The sequence below is a fragment of the Corvus cornix genome, chromosome 1 (assembly GCF_000738735.6).
Source record: "Corvus cornix cornix isolate S_Up_H32 chromosome 1, ASM73873v5, whole genome shotgun sequence".
Lineage (NCBI taxonomy): Eukaryota > Metazoa > Chordata > Aves > Passeriformes > Corvidae > Corvus > Corvus cornix.
In genome coordinates, this window is record NC_046332.1 from 85,643,538 (window position 1) to 85,659,571 (window position 16,034).

Below are 16,034 nucleotides of genomic sequence, written 5' to 3' on the forward strand. Positions count from 1 at the left end.
TTCCATCCAGTTAGCTTTAATATGTGCTTAAAAATATATGTTGAATGTGCTACCAGACACTTATCTGTCTTATCTTGTCCTCAGCTCCATCAGCCACAGCATTACTTGTCAGTTGAAGGTGGTGATTGTCATGCTCTGCTCTGCACTGGCGCAGCCTCAGCTTGGGGCATCACAATATAAGAAAAATATTAAACTGTTAGAGAGTGTCCCAAGCAGGAGCACAGGGAGGTTGAAGGGCCTTGAGACGAAGCTGTGTGATGAGTGTCTGAGGGCACTTGGTCTGTTCAGCCTGCAGAAGAGGAGACCGAGGGGAGACCTCATTTCACTTACAACTTCCTGATGAGGGGAAATGCAGGAGCAGACTCTGATCTCTTCTCTATGGTGACAGGACTCGCGGGAATGACATGAAAGTGTGTCAGGGAAGGTTTAGGTTGGATATTAGGAAAAGGTTCTTCACCCAGAGGGTGGTTGGGCACTGGAACAGGTTCCCCAGGGCAGTGGTCACAGCACCAGCCTGACAGAGCTCAAGGAACATTTGGACAACACTCTCAGGCACATGGTGAGATTCTTGGGACAGTCCTGTGCGGGGCCTGGAGTTGGGCTTTTGATATCCTTGTGGATCCTTCAAACTAAGGATATTCTGTGATTCTATAGTCTTCCCAGAAAAGTTTCATCATTATTTCTGCCTCTGAGACTAAGTCAAAAGTTCACAGAACGTTTTAGTTTGGTGCTTGAAACGAGGTTTTCTCATTTTTTGTTAGGTTTCGGTTGGTTTTTTTCCCCAAATAATTTCTATTAAGTAACATGTAATGTCCTATGATTTACTTTCAACACTCATTAGTTCAGTGTCTACTGAACTACTGTATACCAGGACACAGAGCGTCAAATTAGCTCACTAAGGTAAGGAACATCCAACTAATAGCCATTTTGAGAAGTTTGCTATAAACATCTTGTCCCACATCATACTATATTTTCTTTGACAGAAGCAGGACCCAGTTCCACTGGAGCAGCATTCTGCTGCTCCAACCTCAAGGCCCTCCTATTGTGTCCCTATGAGCACCTGCTTGTACTACAACAAGGAAAAAACTCCTGTACTAAACAAAGAGCCTCAGATCAGAGAAACTCTGTGTATGCTGAAGGAGGAGCTATTTTTGCAAAACCATGGTAGACTACCAAGAAATGCAGGACTGTTATATCATGCCTGAGTACAAGTGAGAAAAAAAAAAATCAACCATAACTTTGGCTTTTCAACTCCCTCCTCCTTGCTGCTGCATCACAGCAAGATCACTAGGAGCACAGAACATTGCTCTTTTACACCAGCTGCAGTAGCTCAAATGTAAGCTCTCCAGAAAATCTGGCCCACGCTCACACTAAAACATGTACATCACAGGTGGAATCAGAGACTTAAGCTGATAAAACCATTTTTTCTCTGCAGAGCATGTGCAAACAGACTTGCAGGCATATTTTCTCAGTGACAACAGAATGCATTTCTGACACGCAGGAAATGTCTTCCCACCTCCAAAGCCTTAAAATTTAGTGTCCTTTCTAACCTCATGACATAAGAAAGTTTGGTGAAAGGTGCTTGCTTTTGAAAATGAAAAAAACACATGTTCCTATATTTTCTTCAGAGCCAAACCACTGTCTGAACTGTTTTTGGCAAAGTTTTGCAATATATATCTGCTGTTCTTTACAATACTCATCTGAAATACAGTATTTATAAAGAAAAACACTACACAGATGTTTAATTAGATTATAACATCAGCCCCAAGTACTTATATCCTTATTTCACCATTTTTATTTTAGTTTTATGATCCAAGATAGTTCCACAGGAACAAATTACTAGATAAAGCTAAAATTGTCTACAGTTTTCTATGTAAAACTGACTCTGTCCTCCCTCTCATTCTGGAAAATGCTCAGTTGAAACAAATGGAGATTTAGCCCATGGACAGGCTTCCAATTCTAATGAAAATGGAAGCTGAGCCTTTTAAAACTCCATTAGAAACAAAATAATCAAAAAGCACTTTCAAATGCAGTTCCTGACTTTAGCTTCCATGTGATACTTGGTATAAATCAGATCATTTATTTAGGAGCTGATGGATTTTTGGCATGTTCCTCGTTTTAATTTAATTATGATTTTGACCGCTAGTTTGTTTGCCATTTTACTCAAAGCATTTTACAAAGATCCTTGTAACTCTAGACCTATAAAGAGGTTGAAATGTGAGAGATTCTGTTATCACTGCCTATATATTTGTATAGGCTGAAATATATTAGCAACAACACACAAAAAACCAATTCCATATGTAAGAGATGGTGAAATATGTAGAAAGAAGCCACATTCCTAAACACTACTACATCAGCAAAAAGTTCATGTATAAATCTGGGCTAAACCAAAGAATTCACACAAGTTGACCATTCAATGTATCAGCTGTCGTTATCTAGAATGATCACACAATACCAGTTTAGCCAAACTTTTGGAAAATCCAGAAGAAACTCCCCATCTGCCTCTTTCCAGTTAGCTAACCTAGCTGTGCCACAATCTGTCAAAAACTTTGTGTGCTGTTCCACTTAGGCAGCTCTCAAAATACAGGTCCAGTTTTCTCTTTTTTAAGATATTCTCCCAGGCTTCCTATATTTGTTTTCACTTTCCTTTTCTTTATACCATTTTTACAGTACTATCCAGATGGCAAAGAAATGCTCAGACCAATTTACATAAATACAGTTTCAGACAACAGAGAGTTAGAGAACACATTGCAGGGAAAACAGTAAAGACAAATTTCAGGTGATGGCAATCAAACAATCTTGCAGTCTTTTTTTTTTTTTTCCTAATATACTCTGCAAAAGAATTATATACTAAATTATAATATTATGCAAACTAAAAACTCCTAGTATCTAACCTTTTAATCTGGAAGCAATCACAAATACTTTAGGAAAAAAAGAAATATGAAAGCAGCAGGCTAGCACAGATCACCACATTTCCATTTATATTGATGAATTCAACCATTTATGCCAGGTGAGAAACTGGGTCCCCTGTGGAATTCAGATCGCAATATCAGGCACCAGGCAGATCCTTTGCTACTGCATACATCTCATATTTGTTTGGCCCCATGCAGCACAGACGAAATTCCCCAATTTACAGGTGTTTCACTTTGCACTCTCCACACAGTGCACATTCAAAGAAAAGACAGAAGGCGGTGAGGATCCAGTATGTTCTAGTGCCAAAATCAACTCTGGGTAATTTTAGGTCTTATAATTAGACTCTCAGTGTGGAATATTTTAGGAGAACATGGCTCAAAATTATGCCTGGCATAGTTCTTTTAACTTTCTGAGAGATTAATTTAGCTCTTTTATTGTTTATGCTGTTTTACACATTGCATATAGGTATCAGAATAAGTCAGAAACGGAGACAAAATCATTGACTGCATTTACCTCAATCACTATGTATGCCCTAATTGAATCACAAGCAAAAATGATTGCATGAACTGAATTTATCCAAAATTGATAGTCTGATTTCAAATCAGCATTGAGACTACATTATTCTGACCAAACAATATAGCTTGATAGCTCATCTCAGTGTCTAATGAAGTAACGTTTGCATAATGCATGAATCCAGTTTAGGAAAATTGAAACTTCTTTGCCTTAAAGATGGCCAGATGTTTAGTGAGCATGTGCTCAAGGGACAATTTCACCCAGAGTAATGAAGACCAAGACTGAGATAGATAAGTAATACAGGAGGAAAATTTTTATTTCCATTTGCAGTGCAGCAAGTAGTTTGGCGATCCCAATTCTTCAGTTACTAGGAGTAGTAAAATTAAGCAATTGGCACTTTTGGACAAACAAAAAAAAGCTTTTTTTATTCCAATATAATAATCTCTATAAATTGAAAGTCTAGGACCATACCTTTCTATAATTCACAGTTTTGACTGCTTTTTAATTTGACCTCAATCTATAAGTCTTCTAGGTAATGAAAAACACATACTGTGCACTCTGCAGCAAATATACTTCAGGGAAATATCCACCTGGAAAGCCATTTGAAAGCATAGAGCTGTCAGAGTCTGATATATTGAGTGTGTGTAAGCAGATGACAGTTATTTCTTCATCTCAGCTGACACATTTTACCAAACAGGAACTATCAGCCAAAGCTCACTATCCCTTGAGTTCACTAGCTCCTGTTTTCAAAAATGATTTTGAGAGGCAAGGTCTGAAAACAAAGGTTACTTATTCTTATTGGGTAAACAATACAGGTGGAAAAAAATCATAAAATCTTGTGCACACGCGTCCTTTTTCTTATCTGAGAGAGCCGTTGCAAACTTCTAGCCTGTCAAGATAAACATGTTCTGGGTAGAAATAAGATTCATTAATCAACAGACAGCAGAGAGAAAGGTTAGTACATACAACTGAGGCAGAAAAAGATGCAATAGACAGGAAAGGTGACAAGTAGTCACCACTTGAAGAGATTACCAGGAGCACAAGTACAGTCACAATACCAATGTCACTTTTGAGCTTGTGCTTTTCCATGTTCAACAGGATTATGAAATTTAATTTCCAGGATTCTTCTTTTAAAGGATTTAGTAATTGCTCTTGAGGAGAAGGACCAGGAGGTCTGAAATAGCATGGCTGTCTTATGAAATGTTCTCAAAATAGTATCCAATCATTTTCATCCTTCCTCCTCTCTTGCAGTTCCCTGTGCTATATCACATTTGTTCTGTTTCTTCCATACAGTCCTCACAGGAACTTTTGGCTTCATAGAAGAATAGTAACACAGAAGCAGATTACATGACAGTGTAATAATCACTGTGTCAACGCCAACATGATGAAGAGCCTCCAAGACCAAGTGTTTTCTCTATTTTTCTTTGTAACTGCTGGCCTAAACTCCTTCCTTCAAAGATTGTTATTTTAAATCTCAAATCAAAACAGGTAAAACAGTCCTATTATTATGACATATTTTTTTGTTTAGACCAAAATTCCTAAGAAGAATACTTACCAAAATCATACCAGATTTCTTCTGGTAAGCCAAGAATCATACAGATTTAATCTAAATTTCTAATCTCATTTTATTCAAATATTCAGTATCTATGCAAGGAAAATCTCAGTGGAGCTGATGTAACTATTTAACAACCACTGTCATTTATGTTAAGCTAAACACTGTAAGAAAGAGCTTGACACCTTCATACCTTTATGAACCTGTTGCAATTTTCATAATTCTGACCTGACAAAGAGAGGGCTATGTTCACAAAGGTATGAAGGCTAGGTATTTAATACCTCCCATGACTAAGTTCCTTAAATACTTTTAAAAATTCTGTTCTCCTTGAAAAATATGCCAAAGCAATTGTGAGAAAGCAAGAATAAGTTTTCCCTGCTCCCAAGTCTCCCAAGGAATGCAATTTCCCAGATAAACTGTGGGGTAAGCACAGGAAACAGTCAGAAAGAAAACCAGCAGTTTATTTGGTTTAAAAATCTCACAACGGCCTTGAAAATTTATTCTCCTAGACCCCTGAATAGTTTCTGTATCTTTATCATTTATAACCTTAAAAAACCCTCAAACAGCAGTTAGTAAAATTATTATAATACCATTAAAATGCCTGTTGCTAGTTTTAAAGCAGTGACTCCACTTTAATATCTGAGATGTTTAACTAAAACATATCCAAAGCTCTATAGTCAAAACTATCTGCTTCTGGGTAGTGTGCAAAAAACCAAAAATAGTTACAAGAATAGCTTCCTCTCACAAAATTTCTTCACTTTCAAGGGTTGCAAATGTAATTTGTAGAAGTAGGAAAAGAAACACAAAGTTTCATGAGGGGATAGAAGTTTTAAGTGTAGAAAACAGCTTGCCCAACACAACACAGTATGTAACAGAACCCACCTGTATCTTATAAGTCTGATGAAAAGCAGACATAAAAGAAGACTGCGGTGGAAAGAACTTTGAGGAAGAAAGCTATGAAAACGTATAAAGAACCTAGAATATCGATATTTTTGACCACATAAAAAACCCTTTTCCAGACCAAGAAAGCAATAAATTAGGACAACTTTGATTTAAAAAGAGGAAAGTATACTGTGTTAGCAAAAGCATGGAAGTGCTGGGATACAGATACAACCCTGCAGGCTGTGGACATTTTTAATTGCAGAAACCAAGCATTTGTATTATTCTTCAGTTCTGTATAGTCATTCAGCAGAAATACCTTGTCTGTACCAGAAAAAAGCATATCTGAGAGTACTTAAGAGTCAAGGGACACCATGTTCACTAAAAAAGCTTGAAGGGAAATGTAATACAATTCTCTAAACCTTATTTTTCAGCAATCTGACAAAAAAGGAAATTATGTCTAATTAGATGGATGACAAGTTCTCTTGTTAAAAAAAAAGAGTAAGGTAGGGAGGTTCTTCTGGGTTTTGCTCATTGCAACAATGGTGTGGAATATGCCGATCATTGCTCTGATATTCAAATGATGCCGATGAGTATTCATTCTTTACAAACCAAAAAATCTTACAGAAAGCTGAAGATGACTCTGTGACCCAAGAACAGTTTATAACCCTGTATTCACTTACTTCTTCCTAACTACCAAGCACATTTATAATGCTGCTGGAATTGCTCTATGGATGCTGTGATGGGGTCTACATTCCCAGAGAGTTATACCATGAAGTCTTCCAATAACTTGTCATTAGTACATTACTATTACTTACAGAACAAATCAACAACATCCATTTGCTTCCTGAATAAATCCATCATTGAAAGAACTAAGGAAGACCAAACTCTCAAAACCATGGTTTAAATTAGGTCAATATCGTTCAGGAATCCAATAAACAGGTCGACACAAAAGTAATTACTCTTTCATGGAGCAATCATGGAAAGCTGAAAGTCTAAAACAAAGTTGATAAACACTTGACCACTCAAAAATGAAATTGATTTAGGCCAAGAGATTGTCAATTTACCCTAAAGTAGTTCAATACCCTGCACAGAAATTTAGTCATAGTTTTTCTAAACTTACTTTCCCAAATGTTGGCGATAAAGAACGTGAAGCTATGAACAAGAAGGGCAACTACTTTCTAAAGGAACTTTAACACTGAGTACACTAATTCTAAAGCCTAAGGCCTGCAGGCCCAAAAAAGAGGTTATTGAAGTGGGCGAAATCGAGCTTTAGAAACTGGGGCTAGGCTGGAAAGGAGTTTCTTACCACTTTTTGTATGAAGGCTAATACACTACCTCAAAGAGAAGGTACGTGTTAGATGTTGTCACGCTGTTTATCTATGGAAAAAAACATTTAGCCTAGCTGCTCTTCAAATCTTAATACCCACTACTGAGCAGATGAGACATTTAATTTTCCTATCTTACTGAAATTAAACTGCTCATTTGTCATACACCTTTTTGAGACAACGCTAAGGCTAAGTCCATCCATACTTGACTATCTGCTTGAATTCTGATAGACAGAGCAGCAGACAGAAGACCAGTCCATTACCAAAGATTTGTGACAGAATCTATTATTCCTCCAAGAAGCGAACTGGATTTCGTGCCAGTGAGGTAAATTATGGCAGTATGTATCTTACCGCTACACATCACAGCACAAGCTTCATTGCAGAAAAGTGAACATTATTCTAGTCCATCCCACTGCACCTCAAACAAGGGCAACATAAGGCCTTTATCCAAGTCTGTATCTCCCAGGCCCTGTTTTAGTCACACAAAGTGAAGCCCTAGAGAAGATCAAATCTAGAAGCTGCCAAGGTGATATGTGACAAATTCAATCCATGTTCCCTTTTCCCCCTCAACTTCCTCTTTTCCAGTCAGTTTCACTTTTGAAATTATATGAGCCTCTCAAATCATCACTGGTGGAACAGAAGCCACAGATAGATTCAAGTTTCATTTTATTACTACTACCTCCCAGAAACATTTTTATAGTGAGGCACTGACAGCCAGAGCTTAAGACAACAAGAATGAGCCTGTACACGAGGTGATTTTGATTTATCAGAAAAAAATCCATTCATCTTAAAAGTTTTCTATAATGCATACATATTTTTTATCAAGAGAGATCCAAACTTGATGACAGTATATAAATATGCTCTAGAAACAAGCACAGTAACCTAATCATAATCTAGCAAAATGTTCAAGTGTATGATTAGTATCTTAGTTGTCATAAACAAACAGACCTCAGACTTACATTTAGTCCAGTACATGAGTGTTCTCTTAGGTCACAGAGCAAAAACGGTGCTTGTAGAATTTGCAGGGAAAGATACAAATACCCCAAGGCGTTCCATTATTTCAGTGATTATCTGAACCCATCAACTGGAAAACTCACACTCAGAAATAACTGAAACCATCTCCCTACACAATTGCTTTATAAATAGATTAGGTAGTGAGATAAGATAGTGAGATAGAGTTAGAAAAACACACTTCAAGTTAACAATGAGCAAGGCATCAGTCTCGTGCCCAAACAGTGACTTGCACTATCTTTGAGAACATGCCCATAAAGGAAATACTTGGGGGTATTTCACAGTGGGCAGAAAATGGGATGAAATCTGGCTATAAAGTAGCTTTGCCCTATTATGGAAAGATTCACCAGGCTATGTTTCTATAATTGCAGATGTTCCAACAATAATTTTAACTATCAAGCAAATAGACAAACACTTAAAGCATGCAAGAAATACAGGCTTAATTGTAAGCTTTGAACAGTATTTTAGACAAGTCTCCAGATCAAGACTATTCTTTTAGATATCTATATTGTCTAGTGGAGAAGCAAAACAAGCATGTGGGGACTTTGAAACTTAAGTTCAAAGAAGTCTACCAATACATTAAGGGGTAAAATAGTGTAAAAATTGCTTTTATCTTAGAACACTTAACTGAACAAATGGGAAATATAGTACCCATAAAGATATTTGACATAGCCTTGAGTGTGGACACAAAAGAATGTAGTGATGAAATACATAAAAGAAACACTCTGAATTGCCATTTAAAAATACTTGAGAATAAAGAGATGACCGTATATCCAGCATATAACCAATTACTATTTTTATGGACAGGTAAGTACAGTTTAGAAGGTTGCTTCTCACACTCTCTTCAACTTACTTTCTGTACAGCTGTGTTAAAATGAGATTCCAGTTGCAAAAACCACACAGGTGTCAAATTTTTCCTTCAATTGTAATTTGTGCTGCAGCCTCAGATTCTTGTAGCTACTCAGTTAACCCTGTATCTGTGAACGCACAAATACACAGGTTTTGATGCCATCGAGGTTTAATAGTCTATGTAATTTTACCGTGTTTACCTTTCTGTCCCACAAAACTACTTCTGGGGGATTTTTTCTTCCCCACTATTTATGTCTAGTTACCAATTTGTATATTGGTCTCTTTCCCTTTTCTATTCTTTTATTGACAAGCCAGTATTGCTTATCTGTAGAAAACCAGGCTACAGTAAGCCACGCTAAGACTGATGCCATGATGATTTTTGCCTTTTCTTTTATGCCCCTTTTATACCTTTTTATAACTTCTGTATTCCTAGTGGTTTTTTAGCCTACATTCTTGGACTTGTTTGTCAAGCCAGGAGATTAACATTTTAAAAGCTTCGTAGTTAGGGATCAGAATGCCCCAGACCCCAAGGTCCTCTCCAGAACACATTCTATAAACTAAGATAGAACCATCCAGGGGAAGGCTCCTTGGGGAGGGAGGCTCATTTAAGCCTCTCATTGGGGAATTTTTGATAGATATGCTAATTAGTAAGACCTATAATGTTATACTTGATCTATTGTGGGTGAGCATTGCGGTGTGCACTGAAGTACATTTGACTTGGACATAGTGCACCTAAGGATCCTTAAAATAAATACTGAAGTAAAACCCCTTTTTCTCTTCTAACCATGTTTGATTCTTGATTTCAAGACCAGGAAAAGGCATCGAGACTATGTTTTATAAGGCAATTTATAAACCTTTACAGCTATTGACAAGAACAGGAGGGTTGACAAAAAATGGATGATGGCTTTTAATGAAAGATCATATGCTTCCTGGACAACATTTGGAATGGAAAGTACTTAAAAAAAAATACTAAACAAGGACAGATATATAAAACTGAGTGATATGGAATTCATACATCTAGTCTACAATATAAACCATGGGGAAAAAATAAAAAAAAAAGTTTGCAAATGAATCCGAAAATTAAAAAAATTAATTAAAAGAACTCATTTAGAAGATCCCTAAGATTCGCTAATATAGGGGAAGAGTGTTCATTATGATTACAGATATAACGAAGTTTTTCAATAAGAAAAGGTTGAATTAAAATCTTCTATCCTACAATCCAAGGTCTCTAATGACATTGTACCTTGAAATGGCAAATTGTAGATTTCTTTAACTTACTTTATTAAGTGATAAAAACCAAGACAAAGAGATAAAATGTGCATATAGGAGCATATAATTTGGCTCATAGCATCCATTTGTCATTTACTTTTAAATAAACCAGTTTTTGTATCCTTTAAATGAGTCTAAGCTCACATCTTATTATGTTTTTGATAAAGGACAGGCATCAAGATATTTATACTTACGATGGCTTTTATTTATTAAAAAGACACCCTAAAATTTATGAATGGGAATTCATGCATCTTGGAATCTTAAATTTCAAAATACTCATGTATAACATCAATAATTTCTACCATTTCAGAACATCATGCCATAACTCAAAATGCTGAAATTACTTCTTTAAAGCTACTGCCACTTGCAACCAGTTCATGATTCAGCCTGTTTTTCCTTGTCTGTTACTACACAATACCTACTTCTTCATATCAGGTCTTTTAAAACCATGACCCAAAGAAGTCTTCCATGTCACAGACAATGGAATAATCACCTCTGTCTATTCAGAAAACAAATCTCTATTGTCTTCATAAAGATATTTCAATGATGGGTCTCTAATAGAAGAGAAACCACATTACTCTTTCACAATCCTGTTGGTTTGATTTTTTTCTGGAAATCTTCAGGTTTATAGTAGACATATTGAAAGTACCTAGAAAATGAGTCACTGATACATCTTTTAGGGGAATTGGCAGAAACTGTCCACAAAAATTACAGAATGCAGGGTTAGCCATATATTCCTGTGGATTATGCCATCATTGTCACAGAACACTACCTCTCCCTTGACTTGAAGCCTTTTTGAAGGGGTTCCCAACATTTCATCCCCTTGTGGCATTTACAGACTCAGTATAAAAGGATTCATTCTTTCTTGTAGTCACATAAAATTCATCTGAGATTAACTTTGTTACAAGTAGGTGTCTGATAGCAACTTTTTCCTGACTGTTAAAGAAACAGTTAGATATTAATATTCATAGTCAAGTCTAACCATAATTACAATAGTTAATGACATCTGAAAAGCTTTGCTCTACAAAATTGGCTAGAACATTCAGCTGAACACCCATTGAAAAAATATCTTAAAGAAAATTATTTCCTAGGTTTCACCCACTAGATGAAAATCACTGATGAAATCTGATCAGAAAATATACATGCGGAGTTTGATCTCTAGAGAAGCTCCACATGATTTTCGCTCAGAAGTGCTGCAGACTAAGAAAAAAGTAATTGAGCCAAGGTCTAAGTTTGGAATTACACAGCAGGAAAGTCTGCCTTGTACGTGTTGATCTCACTCTTGAAATAGAAGAGATGAAAATCAATGCAATCATCAATCTTTTTGCTCAATCAACCACCACCTTACCGAATTGCCTGGACAGAACAGCTCAACTTTTAATAATAATTTAGGGGAGAAAAGTTTAAAGTTCCTGTCCTGTTGAGAAAAGAGTATAGATGGATTCTACCAAGAATCGCCTTTTATTTTCTCCTGAAATGGGATTTTCATGCACATTCCTGTCCCTTTTAAATTTCAGTTATATGACAGGTATCAGACTGAAGATGGTTCCTTCCTTCCTCTTCCTTGGACACAGATAATTTCCAGCTACTGGTTCTGCTCAGCTCTTTGTGTACCCGTGCTTCAGTGGTTCACAGTCTACATGAAAAACTGCTTACTTAAATAAATTATTATTTTTAATTCCAAAAAGTCTTTGGTTTTTTTCTTCCAGTAGACCAAATCAGGGCTACTGAATACTGTAGCCAAACAGCTGAAATAACACAAGTGGGGGGAAAAGAAGCTTCTCAATCACTTGTGCCATTGGAAAGACAAGCCATCACACAGCACAGTGGCTTGCAGGTTTGTGAGGAGGACTTGCCCTCTTCACTGTAAATTTGAGACTGCAAGATCATTGCTGCTCTCTTATGTATGTTTGGACAAACTCCAAAGTAACAGAACAGAAATTGAGCTTTTGGACAAAGGTTTGCTACATTTGAGTGCCTAATGTCAATCTCCTATATTGGTAATTAGATTTGAGAACAGAAATAAAGTTCAAAAGTACCAAGCTAGTTCAGACTCAGTTTCAGTGGGATATACTGTCCACAAGCACATCTGAAATAAGGTCCATTTCTATTCAAAAGTTTAAATATAGCTTTAAGCAGTCTTGAGTTCTTAAAACTTCAGATATCTAAATTTTATATTTCATCATTTTATTTATCATTCTGCCCTTACATATTACACATATTTTTCTTCAGCTGTGACCAAGAAATATCTCAATGCCATGCACTCATTAACTACCCTAACAAGACCACTTACTATAAGAGATACAGTATGCATTTTTAAAACTGGTATTTTGGTACATCTATCTATCTTGGTGCCATAGGGTATCTTGAACTCAAAGTTAACACATAAATAAGACCCTGCTACAATAATCTTCCAAAACCCACTGATTTCTCCTATTAATTTTTCCTTCTTTCTACCTGAAGTAGTTTTGATCAAATGCTTTCTTAGTATTCCACATACATTTCCAGCACCCCAAAATTCTACTTACAAACTAATTCAGAAAGGCAAAGAGCAAAAACACATTGCCCTATTGCTTTTGAACAGAGTACCCATTCCTAGAGTAAATGGAAACCAGAGGACCTTCCAATAAATTGTTCTCTGGAGAAGTTGTTCTGGTAGACCATCAGGGAAGGGCAAGATAATTAGCTATTTATTAGTTCAAGAATGGAGCAGGTACTCCCATTGTTTGACATTCAGTGCTTGACATGAAATACCAATCAACACATTTCACAGTCATTGAATATGATGCCAAGTTGTTCACAGCACATAATTTGTTCTGTGTTTACTTGCCAGATTTTCCATTGCCAGGGTGCATAGGAGTCTCTGGCCACCTTATATTTGATATGCTGCAATGATTTGCCTTCTTTCATGCTTATAGGCAAAACCAAAGAATAAGGCTGAACAACCAGACCACCTTTTAAACCCAGGAGCTTTTCTTCCAAAACTACAAAAGATACATGCAATGCATTCATTATATTCTTACAGGAACATTGTACATGGCAGCCTTTGCATGGCCTTGAGAAAAAGAGCCATTGCTTTGAAGAGGTTATTTTAAGATCTTTAAGTACAGTAAGATATTAACAAGTCCTCCATTTCCAAGTTGTATTAAGAAAAAAATCAACCTAATTTAAGAAGAGGAATAATATGATGAATCCAAACTGGGAAGTTGCACAAGCAGCCACAGCTATCCATAACCCTATAGCTACATAAACATTCAGCTTGCTTTCTAAATCTGAATATGTTGCTGCAGAACTGAGGAAAGACCTAGAGTTAAGACCATAACAACTGACCAGCCATAGGTTTATTATTGCCACACTATCACACTGTCTCTTTCAGTTTCTCCTGCCTTTACATATGCAGTACATCTAGGTATAACTTCTTCAAAATTATACTTAGGGGGTCAAGATTGTTGGTAACTCAATGAAAGAAAAGTAACCACTGAAGAGATGTTGAATTCCAAATAAATATGCTGTTATTATTTTCATTAACTCCACATTATGAAGCTCTGTATATTTGATTGGCTCTTGAAACAACAGCTCAAGAGTTTTCTTGAAAATAGCTTCATTTCATACTTTTTTTCCTAAGATGGTTATTTTACCATTGAAGATCTACCAGCATTTTTCGATAGACAACATAGAGCATAATATTGCTTGTAGGTTTGTTCTTCTCTTGATGAGACACAAAAACCAGAATTATAGCTGAAAATAGGACTAAATCAGAATCAAAACAGCTTATCACAGTGGTATTTACTGTCTTTTTCAAAAGCTAGTATTGATGCCAAGACCACCAATCCAGATAAAAATCTTTGTTAACAAGTCACTTACCATATTTATTGATGATACAGGACCAATGCTGTTGACATAAATGTCAACATCAATAACTGTTGGTTTTACTGTGGAGAAAAAAAAAATATTATTTTGCAGACAATATAAATAATCACTTTAAATACTTTCTTCCCCAATAACCAAAAGGTGTTTTTTCAGAACTGAGAAATACGGATTATGTATTTTTAGGAAGACATGGTTCTATTACTTCTACCCAACAAAAAAAATTGCCATAAATTAAAACCTGTACCACTTCGTTATCATGATTCCCATTTGTCTCAGCAGCAATTTGTTAAAGAAACTTGCAATGCTAGGCAGGTATCTCAAAGTCAAAAATGTCTGCCAAGAAAGCATAAATAATTCAGCATACTACTTTTTCCCTTTGCCTCAACATGCAGGTCCTTTAGCCTGTTTGTTCCACATCAAAACAATCTTCTTTCCAGATTTTTGCATCTCATCAGCCCTGAAATCATCCTAACTTAGAGTAAAATCTCTATGAAATCTGATTAGCTAAACCTAAGCAACTCTTCTTTCAATTTAGACTCATTCCCTTCAGCCCACATTGCCTTTTCACTCTTTCATCCAAAGGCTTTTGAATTTGATTTGGCTTAGTCAATGCACATTTCTCACAACATCTTCCATGTTTTCAGACTTCCAGGACTTAATAAGCCAAGAAAAGCTTGGTACTCCTTTCTTTTGCTGAGGCCACTAGGATTTCTCTTTCTTTCAGCATCTTTGGTGTCAGGGTACCTGCTGGACCTTATTGAGCTACCTCTTATTGGTGACATAACCTAACTCTAAAATAATGCCACTCTTACACTGAAGACAAATTAATTTTTTTACTTATATTGCCTTTCTTCCAAACCCACGGGGTTCAGCTCTAAATTGAGATCTAAATTAGTGGTTTACTTTCTCCAGGGTTAGCTGACTCAAAACTAAGTATAAAGTATAAATGCTGTTTTAACCTGCATAGTGAGAAATTATGCAAACTTGCCCCTGGTAAGCCAACAGCTTCTGTTGGACATCTTTCTTTCCCATAGAAGCACCTTCTCTTCTACATGGTTTTCAAAAATCTCCAGAGAGTATTCAAATCACTGAAGTTTGGGAACTGTGCTGGACTTGGTTTTCTTTCACTAACCCCCAAGCCTCCTAGAATGAGGAAATGCAGACATATCAGCCATTCAAAACTCAGAAAGCTTTCCTCTGGAAAGCTACTGAGCAGAGAAGTGAGGAACAGTTAAACACTGTTGGAAGCTTATCTCTCGTAAGTATCAGTCAATTGGTCTAAAGCCATCTAATTGGCACAAAGCTGAAGATAGACAGGAATCTTCACATGTAAAGATGAATGTTTTTTGCCTGCATCCCCCAAATTTCAGACTATCAATGAGGTGCCAAGTGGTTTTAAAGTACTTGAAAATTTAGACGGTTATGAAAAAAAAAAAAAAAAAAATTGGCATACTGGCTTGTCCTGTAAGACTTTGGTATGTACACATCTTTAGGAAGGCTATATCCCCTGTTGCAAAAAACAGACATTAAACTGGGTACAAGCAGTGGTTAAAGATGATAACCATTCTCTCCAATTCATTAAGTAACTTACTTAATATAACTAATTAATAAGCTACTTAATATAACATACTTCTTGACTGCATATGGTCAGAACATCCAGGATTATTTAAGGTCATGGTTTCACACTGTCTGAAGTACTGGCTGATAAACTCAGATCTCCCCTTCAGGAAAAGAAAATGTGAATTCAGCTGAACAAGCTCAGCTGATTAAAGCAATTCTAATTGTACCCAGCTAATAACTAAATAGGAGTCTAGCAGCTTCTGGTAATGAGTTGCCTCAAAATGCAGTAA

General features: G+C 36.4%; 1 protein-coding gene across 2 annotated transcripts in view; it reads right to left on the bottom strand.

Annotated features, from left to right (window-relative positions):
• GABRG3 (gamma-aminobutyric acid type A receptor subunit gamma3) overlaps window positions 1-16,034 on the bottom strand; it is a 310,103-nt gene that overhangs the window by 279,322 nt on the left and 14,747 nt on the right. For both annotated transcript variants that reach the window (XM_039548246.1, XM_039548241.1), the window contains exon 3: window positions 14,179-14,246. In XM_039548246.1, the coding sequence (XP_039404180.1) occupies window positions 14,179-14,246 (68 nt within the window). The remainder of the gene's footprint in view (window positions 1-14,178; window positions 14,247-16,034) is intronic.